Source organism: Microcaecilia unicolor, chromosome 3, assembly GCF_901765095.1.
Source record: "Microcaecilia unicolor chromosome 3, aMicUni1.1, whole genome shotgun sequence".
Lineage (NCBI taxonomy): Eukaryota > Metazoa > Chordata > Amphibia > Gymnophiona > Siphonopidae > Microcaecilia > Microcaecilia unicolor.
The window spans coordinates 459,670,468-459,690,999 of NC_044033.1; the positions used below are offsets into that span (position 1 = coordinate 459,670,468).

The following is a 20,532-nucleotide window of genomic DNA, read 5'->3' on the forward strand; positions in this document are numbered from 1 at the left end:
TAGATTCTACCTTACCCTTCACTTCCCATCATTTAAAGACACCAAATAAAAATCTACCCTCGCTGCTAGTTTTTCCTATATCTGCACCAAAACCTGGAACACACTTCCAAGAGACGTAAAACTCAAAGACAACTATCAACCTTCCGAAAACACCTAAAGGCCCACCTTTCAGAAAACACATCCCTGCGAAACCAACCTAACAATCCAGAGGACCAACCAGACCTACCCATAAACTAGACAGATGGAATGGAAAAGGCACAAGCTCACAGCGACCAACCCGGATCCAAACACTTAACACACCTTTCCAAAACTTCAACCCAATCCACCCTACATACTACGTACCCATGGACACTGGAACAACATCCTGCCTGACCAATAATGTAACCCTACTTGACTATGTTGCGACCACACAAGACTCTCTTCGTAATTCTCAAAAAACGAATCATGTAAACAACTTCTAATCTCCTAAGGTCTTAACCTGGCTCAATTATCCTGTGAGAAACCCCTACAGACTCTATCGAACTGTTAATCCCTTTCACTGTCCCTACTGAACTGTTAACCCCAATTGAAAACCTTGTAACTGACCATTGAATCTACCAATAGGTGGGAAAATGTGAGATACAAATACAATTATAAATATATAAATTAAGATACAGGAAGTGAGCTTTTTTTCAAATGAATGAAAATTCCAGAATGAGAAAGCATACAATGAAGTTAAGAGATTATAGGCTTAAGAGTAATCTAAGGAAATACTTTTTTATGGAAAGGGTAGTGGATGCATAGAATAGCCTCACAGTGGAGGTGCTGGAGATGAGGAAAGCGTGGGACAGGTACGTGGGATTGCTTAGGGAGAGAAGGAGATAGTGGACGCTGTGGACGGGCAGACTGGATGGGCCATTTGATCTTTATCTGAAGTCATGTTTCAATGTTTCTATGTGATATATCTTTTTTTCTGGGTTATTTCTCTTTCCTTTCCATTAAGGTATGCATAGTAATGCAAAGTTCTATTTATGACAAAAAAACTTTCTGAAGTGCTATACTTTCTCAGAGATATAATGCATTTTAAGACACTGATTAATGATCCCTATTTCTATAATTTGTTTGTTTTAGGATGTCCCATTTAGAAAGAAACGGGGGTATGGCTTTCTTGAGATGGAACCAGAGGTATGTAAAAATTTCCTTTGTGCTATGGGATGTATTGTATAATATGTGGAAATTATTATTATAATTTTGACCTAGATATCCCAGATATCTGTGCCTTTTGTTTACATCTGTTAGTCCCTTGAATTGAGTATATTTACTATTGCTCAAGGTTAATGTAATTCACTATTGCAGAAAGCAGCTTCTATTATGTCCTTTGGGAGGGATTCAGATTGTTTCAAGGCATTTTTGTACTTGAATAAGTATTGAAAAACCATTTGAAATAAACTATCTTCATTTACTCATGTCAGTAACCCTACTAGAACATTTTAATGATTTTTTCTTAAGATTAATAATGGATAAAGTTTTTCATGCAGAACTGCTTTTAATGGGCTGGTATTGATGTTCCTGAGATCTATGATGTACGTACTCAGTTTCACTGCCTAAGTGTCAACTGAGGTATAGTAACATCTTACTTGTGATATTTTCCTGAAGCTAGAAGATGGCGAAAAGGAAAGGAAAATTAAGAATCTATCCCTCTGACCCTTTATCTTCTCCTATAGGAACTATAGACCACTGTTTACTCTTGGTAATGCCGGGAGAGGCTCGGTCCTTGCCAGACTTGGAGATATCTATAGTCCCTAACAGAATTGAGAGGCATATTCAGGCTTTGTGGTGAACAGAAATTCCCCTTGCAGGCTAAGGTTTTTTATAAGTGGGAAGAAAGAAAGACCTTTGGGGCCCTAGACTTCTGAGATTGACTATAGGGGGGTAATTCTCTATATATTGCCTAAAATTAGGCACCGGCATGGTACGCACTAAGCGTGAATTCTATAATGGCAGTTGTGCACACAACTGTCATTATAGAATACTTAGGTAAGTCTTCATGTATGTGCCTAACTTTCATCACGAGCACTTACACTAGGTCATTGGCTGGCAAAAATTCTTGCTCCTAACTGTAGGCAGTTAGGCATATAAATGCTAGTATTCTATAACAGTTAAAGAACAATCACTCCTTTCTCTCAGAAATTTAATGGACCTCAGCGATGTCAGTCAGAGGTTCAAAGATCTTCATTACCTCCAAGATTCACCCACCCACCTCGTCACTGGTTCATTATTATATTCTTAAAATATTCATCTAATTGTAATGCTTCTTTACCTGGGTGCTTCTGGGTCTGGGGTCTGAGTGGGCTGGAGCCCCCACGAAGGGCAGACTCTGTTAGACTCTCACTCACTCACGGTATGCGGTGCCTCCACCTGAGGAAAGTAGTGCTAGCGGATGGGATTACCCTCTTCTCCCCCAGGAAACATGAAAGTTAAGCCCCAAATCTCTGTGAGAAACAAGGTTGGCAGTTAAGATAGGCTGCCTGTGGGGAGACAGATGTACACCTTTTAATCCAAATGACCACTCCATAGTCAGCAGCTTAAAACTCAGTTTATTCTTCAACTTGAAACCATAGGAACATCCAACTGCATAAACTCTCCATTATTTTGTGCAATCTTTAAATAAGTTGTTCTTCTGATATTTCTCCTTCTTAGGGTATATTTTACAAAGTACTCTGAAACAGGATTATTTACACTTTGTGCAGCTCCAGTTCATACCTATCCCCAAGATAGTGTTCCAAAGTCTGTGCTCCTCTCTATATTTCAGGTTCAGATCCTCCTGGTCTGACCTACACTCAGGGTGATGTTTGCATTGACCTAACCTGGCCTCTTGAGATGGTCACTTCCTGGCTCCCATCCCGTGCTTCTGGGCTGGGTCTCTTCATTGCCCACCCAGAGCTCTCCTTCACAGTTGCTGTTTTTCTTAGCAGCAACTCTCCTTGTCCTTAGCTAATGGATTCACTTCTTTTAAATGGGATCCCTCTTCTTCTTGGGTCACTTGGCAGGGGCTTGCAGGCAACCAAAAACCCACAGCAGCCAACAAAACCAACAAAACAAAAAAACATCTCTCCATCTCCAGGCCAAACATATCACTTTATCTCCTCCTAGTCTCCTCCCTACTACTACTTATCATTTCTATAGTGCAGTAGTGCTGCATGCTTGAACGCTGCATGCTTGAACATGAAGAGACAGTCTCTGCTCGACAGAGCTTACAATCTAATTAGGACAGACAAATGAGAAGGGATAAGGGAATTACTAAGGTAGGAATAATAAAACACGGGTACTGAACAAGTGAGTATGCATTAGGAGTTAAAACAGCATCAAAAAGGTGGGCTTTTAGCCTAGATTTGAAGACGGCCAGAGATGGAGCTTGACATACTGACATATGGTGCAGTAAAATAAAAGAAATGGAGTCTTGAGTTAGCAGTGGAGGAGAAGGGAGCAGATAAGAGAGATTTACCCAGTGAACGGAGCGATAAGAGTGGAGAGGTACTGAGGAGCCGAAGAGTGAATGCACTTGTAAGTCAATAAGAGGAGTTTGAACTGTATGTGGAAAAGGATATGGAGCCAATGAAGTGACTTGAGGAGAGGGCTAATATGAGCATAGCGACACTGGCGGAATATAAGTTGTGCAGCAGAATTTTGAACAGAATGAAGGGGAGAGATATGGCTTAGCAGGAGATCTGTGTGAAGCAAGTTGCAATAGTCTAAGTGAGAGGTGATAAAAGTGTAGATAAGGAAAGGACAAATTTTGGTAATATTATAGAGAAAGAAACAGTGGGTTTTAGCAGTCTGTTCAATATGTACAGAGAAGAAGAGAAAGGAGTCAAAGATGACCCTAAGGTTACGAACTGATGAGACAGGGAGAATGAGAGTGTTATTCACAGAGACATGAATGGGGGAAGAGGAGAGGCTGGTTTAGGGGGAAAGATAAGAACCCCAGTCTTGGTCATGTTTAGCTTCAGATGGTGGTGAAACATCCAAGCAGCAATGTCAGAAATGCAGGCTGATACTTTGGCCTGGATTCCAGCTGAAATTTCTGGTGTGGAGAGGTAGATCTGGGAGTCATCAGCATAAAGGTGATACTAAAAACCATGGGAAGAAGTGCCATGGGAAGAAGTATAGATGGAGAAAAGAGGCGGTCTCAGGACAGATCCCTGAGGTACACTAACTGATAGTGGGATAGAAGTGGAGGATCCACCAGAGTATACACTAAAAGTACGATGGAAGAGATAAGAAGAAAACCAGGAAAGAATAGAATCCTGAAGTCCAAGTGAGGACAGTGTATCAAGGAGTAGGCGGTGATCAACAGTGTCAAAAGCAGCAGATAGATCGAGAATGATCAGGATAGAATAGAGACCTTTGGATCTGGCCAGGAACAGATCATTGGAGACTTTACCAAGTGCTGTTTCAGTTGAGTGAAGAAGGCGGAAGCCAGACTGAAGTGGCTCAAGAATAGCTTGAGATGAAAGTCAAGACAATGTTGGTTAACAGCATGTTCAAGTATCTTGGATAGGAAAGGGAGGAGGGAGATGGGGCGATAGTTGGAAGGACAGGTAGGGTCCAATGAAGGTTTTTTGAGAAGTGGTGTGGACTACGGCATGTTTGAAGGCATCAGGAACAGTCACAGTGGAAAGTGAAAGATTGAGGATATGACAGATGAAAGGGATGACAGTAGTTATTTTCGAGGAGGAAACTAGAAGGAACAAGTTGTTAGTTTCGAGTGATTTCAGAAAAGAAAGAAAAGAAGGCAGGGATTAATGGAGGGTTGAGAGAATGGACTAAGAGAAGGAGAGGTTGAGGTGGCTTGGTTGAGAATTCAAGTTTAATATTGTGAACCTTATCATGAAAGTACTCAGCCAGAGTCTGAGGAGAAAGTGAAGGGGAGTTGGAGGTGAAGGAGAGTTCAGTGTGGCAAAGGACGTTGAGTGTTTGAGCCAAGAGAATTTGTCAACTGGATGCAGTAGTCCTATCTATCAAGTGAAACAGCAGACTGGAAGGAGGTCAGCAAGAATTTGACATGTATGAAGTCAGCATGGGAATGGGATTTCAGCCAATGGCGTTCAGTAGAGCAGGCACAGGAATGTAGGTAGCGGATTCTAGAGGTCAGCCAAGGCTAGGGTTTGGTACGCATTACAGAATGGGGAATGGGAGGAGCGAGAGTATCCAGAGCAGAGGAGAGAGTAGTATTATAGGAAGAGACAGCCTCATTGACAGACTTGGATAACATAGTAGAGAGTACAGAGAAGAGTAGGAGATGCATGGTGACAGAGACGAAGGCGAGATGTACTCAGATATAATGAAGATGCTTGAATGGAAAGAAGGAAATTTTGAAGGTTGAGAGCTGAGAAGAAGGGAGAAGACAAAAGAGATCATGAGATCATGAAAGCAGAAGGTGGGCAATGTGTTCCTGCAGCATACAGTGGTTTCAGATGGGGACAGAGATTGGGAAGGGACAGTACCAAGAATAGAAAGTGTACTGGAGCCATAAGAAGTAACTGGGAGAAAATACAAAGATTATAGAGAAAATTCTTCGGCGTGCAGCACCTGGAGCAAAGGCACCGAGAGGATCAGGGTGGACCTGTGAATCACCTCGGAGAAGGCTGTAAGGATATGCAGATGGGCTGCAAGTCCTCCACAGCACCTGGAAGGCAGCTGGTGGGAGCGTTGGGCACCTCCACCAAGCACCTCCCAGCCAAGAAAAGGCTTACCAGGGGTTAGGCCGAAGCCAGCATTCCTCCCCATGAGGGTCACCTGGGGATAGACCCCTTCCCCCAGTGACTCTCTAAGAAACTTACTCTGCTAGTAATCCCAACCTAATAGGGGATTAGATAATTAATTATATTAAATAAATACTTATCTTAAACACTCAATAGAGTAATAATTCTCTCAGTTGATCAGAGGACCTTGTACAACATGATTTGCCCAAAGGCTTATCAGGGAACTTCCCCTTAACATGCCAACCACATCATCCTGACTGGTAATGTTCAACTTTTCAACTTATTCCATATAACTGCCTGACATGCCCCAAACCTACCATGCCTCTCCTAGATCGACCCCCCCCTTGGAATTGTGCACTCTGGATTTTTGTACACAATTTATAGAATACCGACTAAGTGCAGTTACATATGTAACTGCCAATTAGTATCGATTACCTCCAATTATAGCCAATTATTATTATTATTATTATTTATTGCATTTGTACCCCACATTTTCCCACCTATTTGCAGGCTCAATGTGGCTTACAGAGTGTTGTTATGACAAGGTCATGACATGATCTTGGGTACAATCAAGAGTAAGCAGAAGATGGATGAGGAATTAGAAAAGATGGTGTTAGATAGGATAGTTTAGGAGATGTATTTTATTTAGCTGTTTAGGGTGGGTTGAGTGGTGACTTGTGATTTTAAGGGTTCTTTTTGTAGGCTCTATTGAAGAGATGCGTCTTTAAAGATTTGCGAAAGTTGGTTAGATTGTCCATAGTTTTTAGGGCTGGGGGTAACCCATTCCATATCTGTGTACTTCTGTAGGAGAAGGTAGTGGCGTATGCTTGCTTATATTTAAGTCCTTTACAACTGGGGAAGTTCAGATTGAGGAATTTGCGGGCTGATCTCTTGGCGTTTTTGGGTGGTAGGTCCACAAGGTTAAGCATGTACAACGGGGCGTCTGCGTGAATGATCTTGTGTACGATCGTGCAGATCTTGAATTCGATCCGTTCCTTGAGTGGTAGCCAGTGAAGTTTCTCTCTTAAGGGTTTCACACTTTCGTATTTGGTCTTTCCAAATGAGTCTAGCTGCGGTATTTTGGGCTGTTTGGAGTTTCTTAATAGTCTGTTCTTTGCAGCCAGCGTACAGAGTGTTACAGTAGTCCAGGTGACTAATTACCATAGATTGTACCAAGGTGCGGAAAATGTTTCTTGGAAAGAAAGGCTTAACTCTTTTGAGTTTCCACATCGAGTAGAATTAGTTATTCAGGCCAATTAGCAGCTGATTAATTAATGAAACCCCCTGTTTATAAACTCACTTTATTCTACAAATTGGATGTGCAAATTTGAGAGCTAGTCAGAAATCTGGTCATATAACTTTCTAAAGTTAGGGGGCAAGAGGATAATTTTATAAGGGGGTGCCCAATTTAAGATGGCATGTAGGTGTCTGTTTAGGTGCTGTTTTATAAAAACATTTAGGTGTTATGATAAAATACGTAGCCAGCTGCCTGGGGTTACCCTGTGGCCACTTAGAGAGTCTATCCCCAGCACAGCTCAGATCCACCTGCAACTGCCGCTTGTGCTCTACACTACATAAGTATACAAGTATTGCCATACTGGGACAGACCAAAGGTCCATCAAGCCCAGCATCCTGTTTCCAACAGTAGCCAATCCAAGTCACAAATACCTGGCAAGATCCCAAAAATGTACAAAACATTTTATACTGCTTATCCCAGAAATAGTGGATTTTCCCTAAGTCCAATTTAATAATGGTCTATGGACTTTTCCTTTAGGAAGCCGTCCAAACCTTTTTCAAACTCTGCTAAGCTAACCGCCTTTACCACATTCTCTGGCAATGAATTCCAGAGTTTAATTACACATTGAGTGATGAAAAAGATTCTCTGATTCATTTTAAATTTACTACTTTGTAGCTTCATCACATGCCCCCTAGGCCTAGTATTTTTGGAAAGCGTAAACAGACGCTTCACGTCTACCCATTCGACTTCACTCATTATTTTGTAGACCTCTATCATATCTCTCCTCAGTTGCCTTTTCTCCAAGCTGAAGAACTCCAGCCACTTCAGCCTTTCCTCATAGGGAAGTCATCCCATCCCCATTATCATTTTCGTTGCCCTTCTCTACACCTTTTCTAATTCCACTATATCTTTTTTGAGATGTGGCGACCTATATAGACCAGTGAGGAGGCAAGGCAAGCCAAGAGTTGTTTGCCCTTGTGAAACGAGTCGCCACTGAGGTCTGTGACTTATTTATTACAAAGAGATTCATTATTTCTGTGTAGCGTTAAATTTGGAGACATTGGGTTATCAGTTAATTGCTGGAGCTTACTACCCCCATCCACTGAAGTTCATTGAAATAACAGGCTTATTAATTATATTTATAGTATTATGTCATTGGCATTTCTAATTTTAGTTTGATGATTCAAATCTGTTTATTGAAGTTGTATGACACAAATAAGAAAGAATGACAAAATACAAAAACATCAATGTGTATATGTTTTATCATAAGGACTTATAGGTATATCAATAGCATGCCCTATGTTGAATCAAAAGCAGTAAGATAGTTCTAGCTTTTCTGAAACACAACGAGCAATTTAATTTCTCTGCTACAGCTAAGAACTTAAGAAAGAGTATAAGAATACAGGAAAAGTCATGCTGAGTCAGTCAAGGGGCCATCAAGCCCAGTATCCTGTCTCAGAAAGCTGAGATTTTAGGTAAGAAGTACCAAAGATCAAATCATAGGTCTCTTTCCCACAGATCATTTCCAGGGATGAGCAATTACTCTCTCATGTTGAACCAGCAAATTATTTTTTATGGTCTTGGTTTGTACTTGTATATAATAAAAACCAAGCTCCACCTTACATTAAAGTTTAATGAGAAAGCTATCTTTCCAATTGCTTAAGATTACTTTCAAACCCATAGAAATCAAAATGTCAAACAATTTTTCTTACACTTAGCTAAGTTGTGAGACAAGGCCAATAATTTCCAGATGACAATTTTAAAGATACTGTAGTTCCTTATGAAATTGTAAAATATGACATACGCTCTTCCATACACTTTTGTAATAATCTTTTAAACATATGCAAATAATTAGCACATACATTAGTATTTCTGGTTCCAACAGATGAAACTAACATTGTTTCCTACTAACATTTTAAACAGCAGCATATCTCTGGTGAGAGATGCCAGTTTTTTTCTATTGTGCAACTTCCAGGGCAGCTTGGTTAATGAAATTCTGTGTTTCATGGATCCTGGCACACGTCCAGTGCAGCACAAAGTAGCAGAAGAAAAAAATAAAGCAGATTTGATTTATTAACTTGATATACTGCATTACAGAAAATGTATTAAAGCGGCTTACAATAAAATATAAAAAATACATTACGAAAATATTAATAAAAAACACACAAAATATAATTTTTCCTCAACTGCCTAGAAGAATTTACATAAAACTAAATTTCCAAAGCTTTACTATCAACAAATAACACTCAGGGGTCCTTTTACCAAGCTGCGGGGAAAAAGGGCCCTGCACTGGCGGCGGGAGCCATTTTCCCAACGCTCCAGGGCCCGTTTTACCGCAGCGGGTAAAAAAGTTTCCAGCACACATGTCCATGTGGTAAGAGAACCCTTATCGCATGGCCATGTGATGGGGAGCCCTTACCGCCATCCATTGAGGTGGTGATAAGTGGTCCCATGATAAGCTGGCGGTAACCGGACAGCGCGTGGCGATGCCCATTTACCACCGGGTTACCGCAGAAGCCATTTCTGGGGGTTTTCTTCTTCCTCCAGAAATGGTGCATGTTCGGGGCGGGATTACCGCCAGCAGCCGTGTTGGGCCGGCGACAGTCCCGAAAGAGTGAGCGGTAAGCCCGCATTGGGCTTACTGCTGCTCTGTAAAACAGCCCCTCAATTTGCCAAATGGCATTCTTCACGACTGCCCAAAAGAGCTCCCATAAAGCCAATTGCAAAACAGATAACTGTATAATTTTTTTGTTCATTTATATAATATTTATACATTGTTTCATCTCCAACAAAGATAAGAAAGTGTATAAGTGTATATAAAATAGAGGCAGAGTATAAAGAAAGTGGGGAAATAGATCACAAAGCTGGCACTAGGTTACAGAGAATTCAAGAACATACTAAAAACCACTTGTTAGCAGCTGACATGCATTCAGAAGCTCAGTGTTTTGTTTTTAAAGGTAGAGGGAACAGGATGGTGGGGGTGCGGGGAAGTGTTAGGTGGCAGGAATGGTAACTGCAATGCTGATGTTCCACAGAGTAACTAGCTCTGCTGTTTTTCTCTCCTCCTCCTCCTTTTTTTCCTCCTCCATTTCCTCTGAACCTCAAGCTTAGCCTACTTTTTGCCTTACATAAAGAAAACTTAGGATCAGATGATAACAGAGGGGTCTGAGGTTCCTTTTGATAATTTGAACCTAACAAAGATGATAGAGGATGAAACCATTCCCAGGCTTCTACTTTGATTGTAGATTTTGTGCTGCAACCAGACCATATCTGGATTCTAAAGATGTTTTATCATTATAAACAAGATTTATTCTTAAACTATAAGTTTAGTGTTTATCCTGATGTCTCCAGACAAATCCAACGAAGAAGTCAATCTTTTTTGAAATTGCACCCACGTTTTTTGCAATTAGGAGGTCTATTTTGGCTTAATTATCCTTGTAAATGTGTGATCAAGAGTCAGTAAAATATGTTTTTTTGAACCAACCATTTAGTGACTTTTTTGGACTCTAAGCTGACATTTGCCACCCCCCCAACCACACACATTTTACTTCAGTACCTACTTTATCTTCTTCATAATGTATTAATTGCTTGGTTTGGGCTTTCTGCTTTTTAGTTTCTGTCAATAATGTTTATTTGAATTGTGCCTTGCTCCTCTCCAGTTGTGGGCTTTAGATATAATTCTCTTGTTACAGGGTATCTTAGTTTTCAGTTTGATATATGAAGAGGAGATATGGATTTGTATTAGTTACATTTTTTATTTCCTGTATGAAATTTTCTCTCTCTATTTCCATGAAATATTGTATCTTTTTGTTCAAGAATTTTCTTGTAAAATATGTAAATTACTTATAAAACATTTTTAAGACATAAAATAGAAAAACCATAATACCATTAACAAATCCAGAAACAAACATAAAATACAGTAAAAATATCATAAACACATCTTCTATCAATCTACAATAAACATTGCATAGTTATTAATTTACCTGTTGTATGTTTAAGTAGGAAAGGCCACTAAGAACAAGCATTGTTTGCACATCCTTCTAAACTTAAGATAATTCTGCATCATAATTTTTTTTTTTTTTTGGGGGGGGGGGGGGGGGCACACATAAAAAATACCCCTGGCATATGATGGTGGGGGGGGGGAAGATGTAGTCAACAAGAAACATTGGAAGATCTTATACTTACCATGCAAATAAGTGCAGTCTTTTGATCTGAATACACAATAGTGATGGGCAGCCAGAAATTTATTCAGTTTTGATTGTTTTGGTGACCATCTTTGTCTTGGGGGCAAAATTGTTAATGGCCAGGTTTAATAAATGATGCAGGTCCCTGAGGGGGGGGGGAGGTATGTGTGTGTCAGCGGAGACATAATGAAGGCGTGGACATCCTTCTTTCAAACATTTTGGACGTCCTCAACTGCCTCCCACAGGGATAGCTAAATTTCAAGGGCGTGGAGTAGAACAGAGGAGTGGCCTAGTGATTAGAGCACTGGTCTTCCACTCTAAAGGTGGCCGGTTCAAATCCCACTGTTACTACTTCTGATCCAAAATCCAAATAAGTAAAGAAGGTGGTGGAGACATAGCAAAGGCATAGATGTCCTTCTCATAGAAACATCCATATTTTGGCATCCTCAACTGCCGTCGCTTCCCCTCCTTAGGAAGGAAATCGTGTGCAAATGAGCTAACAGCGAGCAGCTCATTTGCATGCAATTTCATTCATGCATGCCCGTTCCTTTCCGGATCGGTAAGGGAAGGGCTTTTTCCATTCAGCTAGTGGGACCAGTGCACTATGAATGCTGACTCCTCCCATGACCAAATGGCTTGGATTTGGTTGTTTCTGAGATGGGCATCCTTGCTTTCCATTATTGCCGAAAACTGGGGACGACCATCTCTAAGGTCGACCTAAATTTCATGATTTGGGCGTCCCCGACCGTATTATCAAAACGAAAGATGGACATCCATCTTGTTTCAATAATACGGGTTGCCCCGCCCCTTTACAGGCCGTCCTTAGAGATGGGCGCCCTTGGAGATGGGCGCCCCCGTTCGATTATCCCTCTCTATGTTACTTAGGCGTGCAAGTGTCCTTAAAGAATACTAATGTAAACTTGGCTTCAGTGTGCCTAAATATTGGTACAAACATTTACAACAGGTTTGTGTAAATGTTGGCATCTAAATGCAACAGGAATTTGTGTAAATCTTATCCTGCTTATGGCCATCCCATGCATGGCCCCCTAACATTTACGCACTAAAGTGGCAATTCTATAAAATGGTACCGAGGTCTAGGTACATCAATGCCATGTGCTGAGCACCAATTTTATAACGTCATCTTAGTTCCATGATGCTGCTACAGAATATTAGCATAGGTCAGCACTGGCGTGTCTAAAGGAAGGCACCAATATTTATGATAAGTCAATGGCAGTCATAATGTTGGCGCCTAATTGTGCCCTGATGTGTGAGTAACCGATGCCATGTGTTGAGCACCAATTTTATAACATCATCTTGGTGCCATGATGCTGTTACAGAATATTAGCATAGGTCGACATTGGCGTGTCTAAAGGTAGGCACCAATATTTATGACAAGTCAATGGCAGTCATAATGTTGACACCTAATTGTGCCCTGAAGATTGAGTAACTTTATAGTATTCTATAAGTTGCACACATATTTCAGAGACATGCCCACATCCAACTGAAACTCTACTCATGTTTATGCCCCCTCACACTTACATGCTAAGCAATTTTGTATTTTACAGAATATCGCCTAGCACATATGCGTGAAAATAGCAATTAATGACATCATTTACACCCATATGTGCACCTATTTTACAAATCGATATGCGAAAATGACACTGAGTGTGACTGGTGGTTGGCTACAGGATTTCAGACACAGGCAATTTGCAGTGCAAACTCAAAGGAAACTTTATTGGTAGAAAATAAAGCAATACAATCTGTTCCCCTGTCACAGACTCTTTCCAGCCCTGGTTGACAGCCCCAATAACATTCACAGAAAATTAAGGCACTCCTTTACCTCTGCAGTCTTCTGTTCCTTCACATGCAAACCTCTAAGCTTGGGCCACTCCTTGCTTCCCTGGGACTCCTGCACAGGTACTGCACCTCAGTCAACACTTTAAGGAGAATTCCTTCACTTGAAGCCCCCCTCCAGGAGATCTCTGAATTTGGGCTCTCTCTCCTGGAGACCTCTTGCTTCGGGGCCTCACTGGTTCTACACTCTCTCAGGGCATTTATCCTTCCTTCCCTCAGAGCCCCACCCTTCTTACTCAGGATCTGCTTTGACAGTTTAGCGCCATCTGCTTTCAAGCAGCTAAACTGCATCCTCTTAGTGTCACCTGCTGTAAGATGGATAACCTGCACGTTCAGTGAGGGAGTGTTCCTAGGGACACCTGGTGGTATACCACTTCCTCACAGGCACCTAAATTTAGGTGCATCTTATAGACTATCCTTTTAAGCCTTTTCAGCACATAATTATAGAATTTTGTTTAGGCACAATGCTGTCATTTATGCAGATAAATGCACATGCATGGTTGGCAGTATTCTATAAAACTAGCACACAATAGGTATGGAAGTTTAAGCGAGTTGGTGTCTGTAGGAAAATAATTAATGCACAGGACTCTAGTCTTTTAGTGGACGTCTTTAAAAAAAACCTTGCCAGATTGAAAAGAGATCTAGCCTAAAACAGTTATTCCCAAACCTGGTCCAGGAGGCATCCCAGCCAGTCAGGTTTTCAGTATATCCACAATGAATTTGCATGTAGTAGGAGGCAGTGCAGGCAAACTCTCTCATGAATATTCATTGTGGGTTATTCTGAAAACCTCAACTGGCTGGGGTGCTTCCAGAACCAGGTTTGAGAACCACTGGCCTAAAACATAAGCAAATAGATAGGTCCTTACCCTGGTTTGGAACTATGAATATCATTGGCTCGAGGATATTTTTGGATCTTTATTTATTTAACTTGGTATACCACCCTTCTGATAAATAGCCTACCAGGGCATTAAAAGATATAATTGATATTGTAAGAGTTTGGAAGCAAAGATTTTGTAATTTACTAGTGAAAATGCATTTTAACCAAGGACTTAGTTTCTGTTTTTGAAATGTGTCCTACTCATCTTATGTAATGATGCTGTAGTACTCAACATATTGCTGTCATACTGCCAGGCTACACTCCTAAAAAAAAAAACACTTTCCAGACAAGTGTAAAATCCTATGAAGCTCCTGCCACAGGCAAAGTTAATTTTATAGCAGACTGCTTCACTTGTATGTCAGGAGATCATGTTACACTGTTTTTTTTAAAAGGGAAAGTACCAGAATATATTTTCACCTGCATGCACAGTTTTAATTTACATGATTAAATTGCATAGTTTATAAAATATGTGCATAAGTGCAAACTCCACCCACACCCTATTCTATGGAATGCTTCTCACCAGGACAAATGTATTCATTTTCAGGTAATCTGTGCACACTTTATAAATTTACATTAAAACGTTATCCAAATTGAATCTTTATTTATTTTTTTTAAATCACTGTTTTATAAATTAAAGTAGGATAAATCTGTATGCTTTTGCTTAGAAATACAAAAAGACATCTTTAAAAATTATCCCCCTTCTTTTACAAAGCCGTGCTAGCGGCTGCCAGTGCGGTAATGCCGACACAGCCCACACAGACAATTCAAAGTGAATGGGCTGTGTTGGCATTGCCGCATGGCTTTGTAAAGGGAGGGGGGATATATTTTCACAAAATGACTCAGCATTGAATATGTGTTTCTTTTAATGGCTGAAAAGTAAACCAGCTATGCTGATATTCAGCGCTATCCCGTTAACTTTTTAGAGGTTAAAGATAGGCCTGCTACTTATGTGGTCTATTTTAACCAATGAACATAGCTGAATATCTGCACCTAACCAGCTCACGTCTCATGATATAGCCAGTTAGCGGCTAGCTGCTAACCGCAGATACGTAGTGGGAGATTATCTCCCGCTGAATATCCATGGTTAGGTGCCGATATGTTATTTAACCAGTCATAATATTTGATCTCTCATTATTATTTTGCATTAAGAAATGATTTGCTTCCTGTCATGACAGGAAAAAAACCATATGAGAATAAAATAATTAGTAAAGTTTCATAGCATTAATGAAAATGTTGCTTAAGGGGGTTTTGCAGCAAAAAAAGCTTTTCTGTATTTATCAAGTCATTAACAGGGGTGTCTTGCTGAGTAAATATTTAAGGTTACTATTAAGAGTATGATAACAAATACTGTACATTTTGTAAAATTCAGCATATATTGAATACACTACTAAGCTGCTTTAAATACCAGATTTGGTATTTCATCCACATTAAAATGTATTAACATGCAATAAGGGGAGGGGGAAATTCTATAACTGGCACTTAAAAATGGGCACTGGAAAAGATTGTCTGTAAGCTCTATTCTATAAAGGGGGCATACTATTTATAGAATAACAGTGTCCTTTCTCTGGGCATCAGACTTACACCTGCTGAAATCTGGTGTAAATCCTGGTGCCCACGTTGGGTGTACTGATGCATTATTTTATAATACTGCTTGCAATTTTTTGGAATGCCTCTATCCCTCCCATGGCTACACTCCTTTTGAGTTGCATGCTATGGAATTTAGGTGTCCAGTGTTATAGAATCGTGCACAGCCAGTTGTGTGTGCAAATTTTAATTGGTGCCAATTAATGTCAATACATGGTTAGCATTCAATTATTGATGATTAACAGCTCGTTAGATAATTAAGTTGCATGCGCTTCTCTGGGGTGTACCCAAATCTGGAATTTAGGATAAAACCTGCTTGTGCATTTTCAGTTTTGCAAAATTATGTGGCAAATATAAATAGTCATGTCCCATGCAAACATATGCAAAACATGTCCTTAAGTTTACACATAGTTATGCGCATTACCAAACTTCAGTATGTTAACTATACTTATTGAGATGTAGTTACATTTCCTTGAGAACTTCGGTAGGGGAATGGCACCTGCAGATACTCTTGCCCTTCATAGGACTGATGGAAAATAAGGCAGCTAAGTGAATCTCTCTCTCCCTTGCTCCCAGTAGACAACTCCTTTCGCAAAAATCCCTGAAGTGCACCCTACTCTTTTGGAAACTCACCCTCACCTGATGTACAAAAAGAACACCTCAGGCTGCATACCTAGGGAAGCAGCTTCTGGAGGGTTGCAGAGAGCTGCTGCATGAAAGTAAAAGAACAGATCCTGACAGCCACAGAAACTCAGAGAATCATAAATGTAGTATTTAAACACCAAGGTCAGCGTGCTTTAGCATTGTAATAATTCATGGATATTCACCACTGCTATCCAAAGTGAGCTGTGCTGAATATGTATGCAGAACGGGCTGCATCTCCGCTATCCAGAGAACAGCAATATTCAGAATGTGATTCGGCTAGCTACCTGGATAGAGCGAAGACAGCCTTTTTGCTAGTTCTAGTTATCCAGATAGCAGTCTGAATTTCGATGCTCTCTGAATAGCTTGCTGCTCCACCCACACTCTACCTACACACTAAGCCGACAGTATCTCCTAGTCCTAGACAAGGACTACAAGGAAGCACCCAACATCCTTTAATTAGAGAGAATTTGACATTTTTGAGTGACAATCCCTACAGAAGTAACAGATTGGTAAGTGCATGCTCTATCCATAGCAGAAAGCATCGCAAAGTTAATGCATGTTTGGGTGTGTGTGCACATGTAATTAAACTCTGGAATTCATTGCCAGAGAATGTGATAAAAGCAGCGTAGCGGGTTTTAAAAAAGGTTTGCATATCTTCCTAAAAGTCCATAAACCACTATTAAGAAGCAATTGGGAAAATCCACTGCTTATTTCTAGGATACGCAGCATATAATATATTGTACTGTTTTGGGATCTTGCCAGGTACTTGTGACCTGGATTGGCCACTGTTGGAAACAGGATGCTGGGCTTGATGGACCTTCAGTCTGTCCCAGTATGGCAACGCTTATGTTCTAAGTGAGTAAATAGGGAAAGGGAAAGGGGATGGGATTTGATATATTGCCTTTCTATGGTTACAGTCAAAGCAGTTTACTTATTATATACAGGTACTTATTTTGTACCTGGGGCAATGGTGGGTTGAGTGACTTGTCCAAGGAGCTGCAGTAGGAATTGAACCACTGCATTAACTATTAGGCTACTCCTACACTCCAAATGAATTGAGGGGATAATTAGTGTCAAAGATGCTGAGTAAGTGGAAAGGGGTTATAATTGGCAGAGAGACTGAATAAATGAATGCATTAGGGGATTATGAATATCAGAAGAACAGAGTGAGTGCTTGAATAGCTGGGGGGGCTAATTAAGTGCGTAGATAGATGGGTGATAATATCACCCTTCTCCTCAAGTCACTTCACTGGCTTCCGATCAGGTACCACATACAGTTCAAGCTTCTCCTACTAACCTACAAATGCACTCGATCTGCAGCCCCTCCTTACCTCTCTACCCTCATCTCCCCTTACGTTCCTTCCCGTAACCTCCGCTCTCAAGACAAATCCCTCCTCTCAGTACCCTTCTCCACCACCGCCAACTCCAGGCTCCGCCCTTTCTGCCTCGCCTCACCCCATGCTTAGAATAAACTCCCTGAGCCCATACGCCAGGCCCCCTCCCTGCCCATCTTCAAATCCTTGCTCAAAGCCCACCTCTTCAATGTCGCCTTCGGCACCTAACCACTACACCTCTATTCAGGAAATCTTGACTGCCCCAACTTGACATTTGGTCCTTTAGATTGTAAGCTCCTTCGAGCAGGGACTGCCCTTCTTTGTTAAACTGTACAGCGCTGCGTAACCCTAGTAGCACTCTAGAAATGTTAAGTAGTAGTAGTGATAACTTGCAAAGTACCGTGAGTGAATGAAAGAAGTAGTGATGACAGGCAGTGCCAGAGTGAATGAATGGATTTCGACTATGAATGTTGAGGAGGGAGACAGTGAGTGAGCTGATGGGGGTTTAGGACTGGAAGGAGGTCCTATAAGAGTGGATGAGTGTATGGGAAGCACTGGTGGTTGTGGGTGCCAGATATGGTTGTTGAAGTGAGTATAAAGTGTGTGTCTGACTCAACTGTCCTTTCCTTTCCCTCTTTCCTCTCCTGATTTCCTGTTTGCTTCTTTCTCTCTTTCATTGAATTGGGCCTTTACTTTCCTTCTCTATCTCTTACCATCTCACCCAGCAGCAATTTAAATTCATGTGGCTGTGTTCAGTTGGTGAGGGAGTGGTAATATCTTCTTGCTCTTTTTCTGCTTGGTCCATCTTCTTCAGCCAGCAGGGAATGGGGAATCTCTGCTGGATCTTTAACTTCTCTCCAGCTACTTACTTTTCTGTAGACATAACTTTATTTTCACATATACAAACACAAATTTGAGGACAGACAGATGAACCAGCAGACATACAGAAAGAGCCTTGAAACTAGATTGTATCTCCTGCTGTGAGACACACGTAGATGTTTTGTGTTGAGCCATCTCCTTGGAGTAGAAAAAAAGGCATCTCTGTCTTGATGTCTCACTGTAGGACAATAGCCTGTCCTCTATCTTGCAGGAGACATTAATTTGTAGCTAATATGAAGGAATTTGGATTGATGATAATTTCCCAGTCTCCAAAGCTCTCCCTTTGCTCTTCTGTTTCTATTCTGACTATTGCTGGGAACAGCATTGTAAACAGAATCCTGGCGTTTTGCTTTACTGGAAATATTTTATCATCAGGTTCCTGAAGTCAAAAGTCAATATATAACACAATATAAAACGCACAATTTTATTGTTGCCACACCTACTTTGACATAATGCTTTGTGCTGTAGTCTTTGTTTTCAAAGTGCCATGAATTTAGAGTACCTTTAAAAATATTATATTGCAAGTCTTTTTGTATTAGGATGATGATAAAATATTTCTGTTTATAAGTAATAGTAAAGGTTTATAAATTTATTACTTTTTTTAAATAAATTTCTTTATAACCTGATAAAACAATGGTTGGAAAATAAATGAAAATTCAACTTCTGGAAAGGATAGTGAAGATGTTTGAATATAGCGGGTTTCTAATACTGAGGCAGGATAGTGAGAGATTGCATTAGCCTCATTTGGGGATGGACGAAAGACCATTTGTTGTACATTTTCTTTAGAACCTGCATCTGCTGCTGTTGGGACTATCTTCTTTAAAATATCTCTACGTCTGATGGACTATACATGTCTGAGACCTAACTCTCTGATCATTATCACGAGTGCTGCTGCTAGCCCTAGATCTCTTCAAAACAATAACCACCTTTCCGCTTCACTTGTCATTTTATGTAGTGTTAATTTACAACACAGTGAATATATTATTCCCACTACAGGATACACTAGGCCAGCACTTTCCAAAGTTTTCTCCAAAACAATTTGCATTGGTATCAGCCTCTACTTCAAGTCTGATACCATGTTTCTTTCCTACTGTGCCTCTGCTCTACATAAGTATTGCCAGACTGGGACAGACCAAAGGGCCATCAAGCCCAGCATCCTGTTTCTAACAGTGGCCAATCCAGGTCACAAATACCTGGCAAGATCCTGAAAAAGTTCAATACATTTTATCCTGTTTATCCCAGAAAGAGCAGCGGATTTTCCCCATGTCAATTTATTGATGGTCTATGGAGTTTTCCTTTAGGAAGCCATCCAGACCTTTTTTAAACCCTGCTAAGCTAACTGCCTTTATCATATTCTTTGGCAACAAACTCCAGAGTTTAATTACACGCTGAGTGTTTTCAGGGCACAGAATGTAGAAATCTGCCCTGCACTGGCTTTAATTTCCAACTCCTAGAATTGCTGTCGAAGCCTACTCCAGCCCATTCAGATCTTTCTAGCCATACTACTACTTATCATTTCTATAGCGCTACTAGATGTACACAGCACTATACATGTAAGAGACAGTCCCTGCTCGACAGAGCTTACAATTTAATCAAGACAGACAAATAGGACAAATAAGGGAATTACTTAAGGTGGGAATGATAAAACAGACATGGGTACTGAACAAGTGCATAGGGGTTAGGAGTTAAAAGCAGCCTCAAAAAGCTGGGCTTTTAGCCTAGATTTGAAGCTGGCCAGAGCTAGAGCTTGATATACCAACTCAGGAATTCTATTCCAGGCGTATGGTGCAGCAAGGTAACCATGACACAGACTGTAGAAATCTGCCAGGCTCTGGCCTTACTTCCCAACTACTGGAGTTGCCATCTAAGCACTGTTAAGTTTTGATTCCTTTATTTTTCCATATAAGAATCCTTTGTGTTTATCCCACAAATTCTTTAATTCTGTTATCAATTTTACCTCCATCATCTTCTGCGGGAGGGCATTCTAGGCATCTACCACCTTCTCTGTGAAAAAGTACTTCCTGTCATTACTCCTAAGTCAACCCCTTGTAACCTCAGCAAGTGCCATATCGAACTAAAGAAACACCTTGTTTATGCAGAAGGCATACATTTTATCAATAACGTGTACGAGTCAAAATGTTGCAAACTTCCAACTCTTCCTGACAGAACACTTTTGGCAGCTAGAAAAGGAAGG

At 40.6% G+C, this 20,532-nt stretch overlaps 1 protein-coding gene across 4 annotated transcripts in view; it reads left to right on the forward strand.

Annotated features, from left to right (window-relative positions):
* Positions 1–20,532, forward strand: part of MLIP (muscular LMNA interacting protein) — a 182,039-nt gene that overhangs the window by 15,790 nt on the left and 145,717 nt on the right. For all 4 annotated transcript variants that reach the window (XM_030198970.1, XM_030198971.1, XM_030198974.1 and 1 more), the window contains exon 2: positions 1,111–1,164. In XM_030198970.1, coding sequence (XP_030054830.1) covers positions 1,111–1,164 — 54 coding nt within the window. The remainder of the gene's footprint in view (positions 1–1,110; positions 1,165–20,532) is intronic.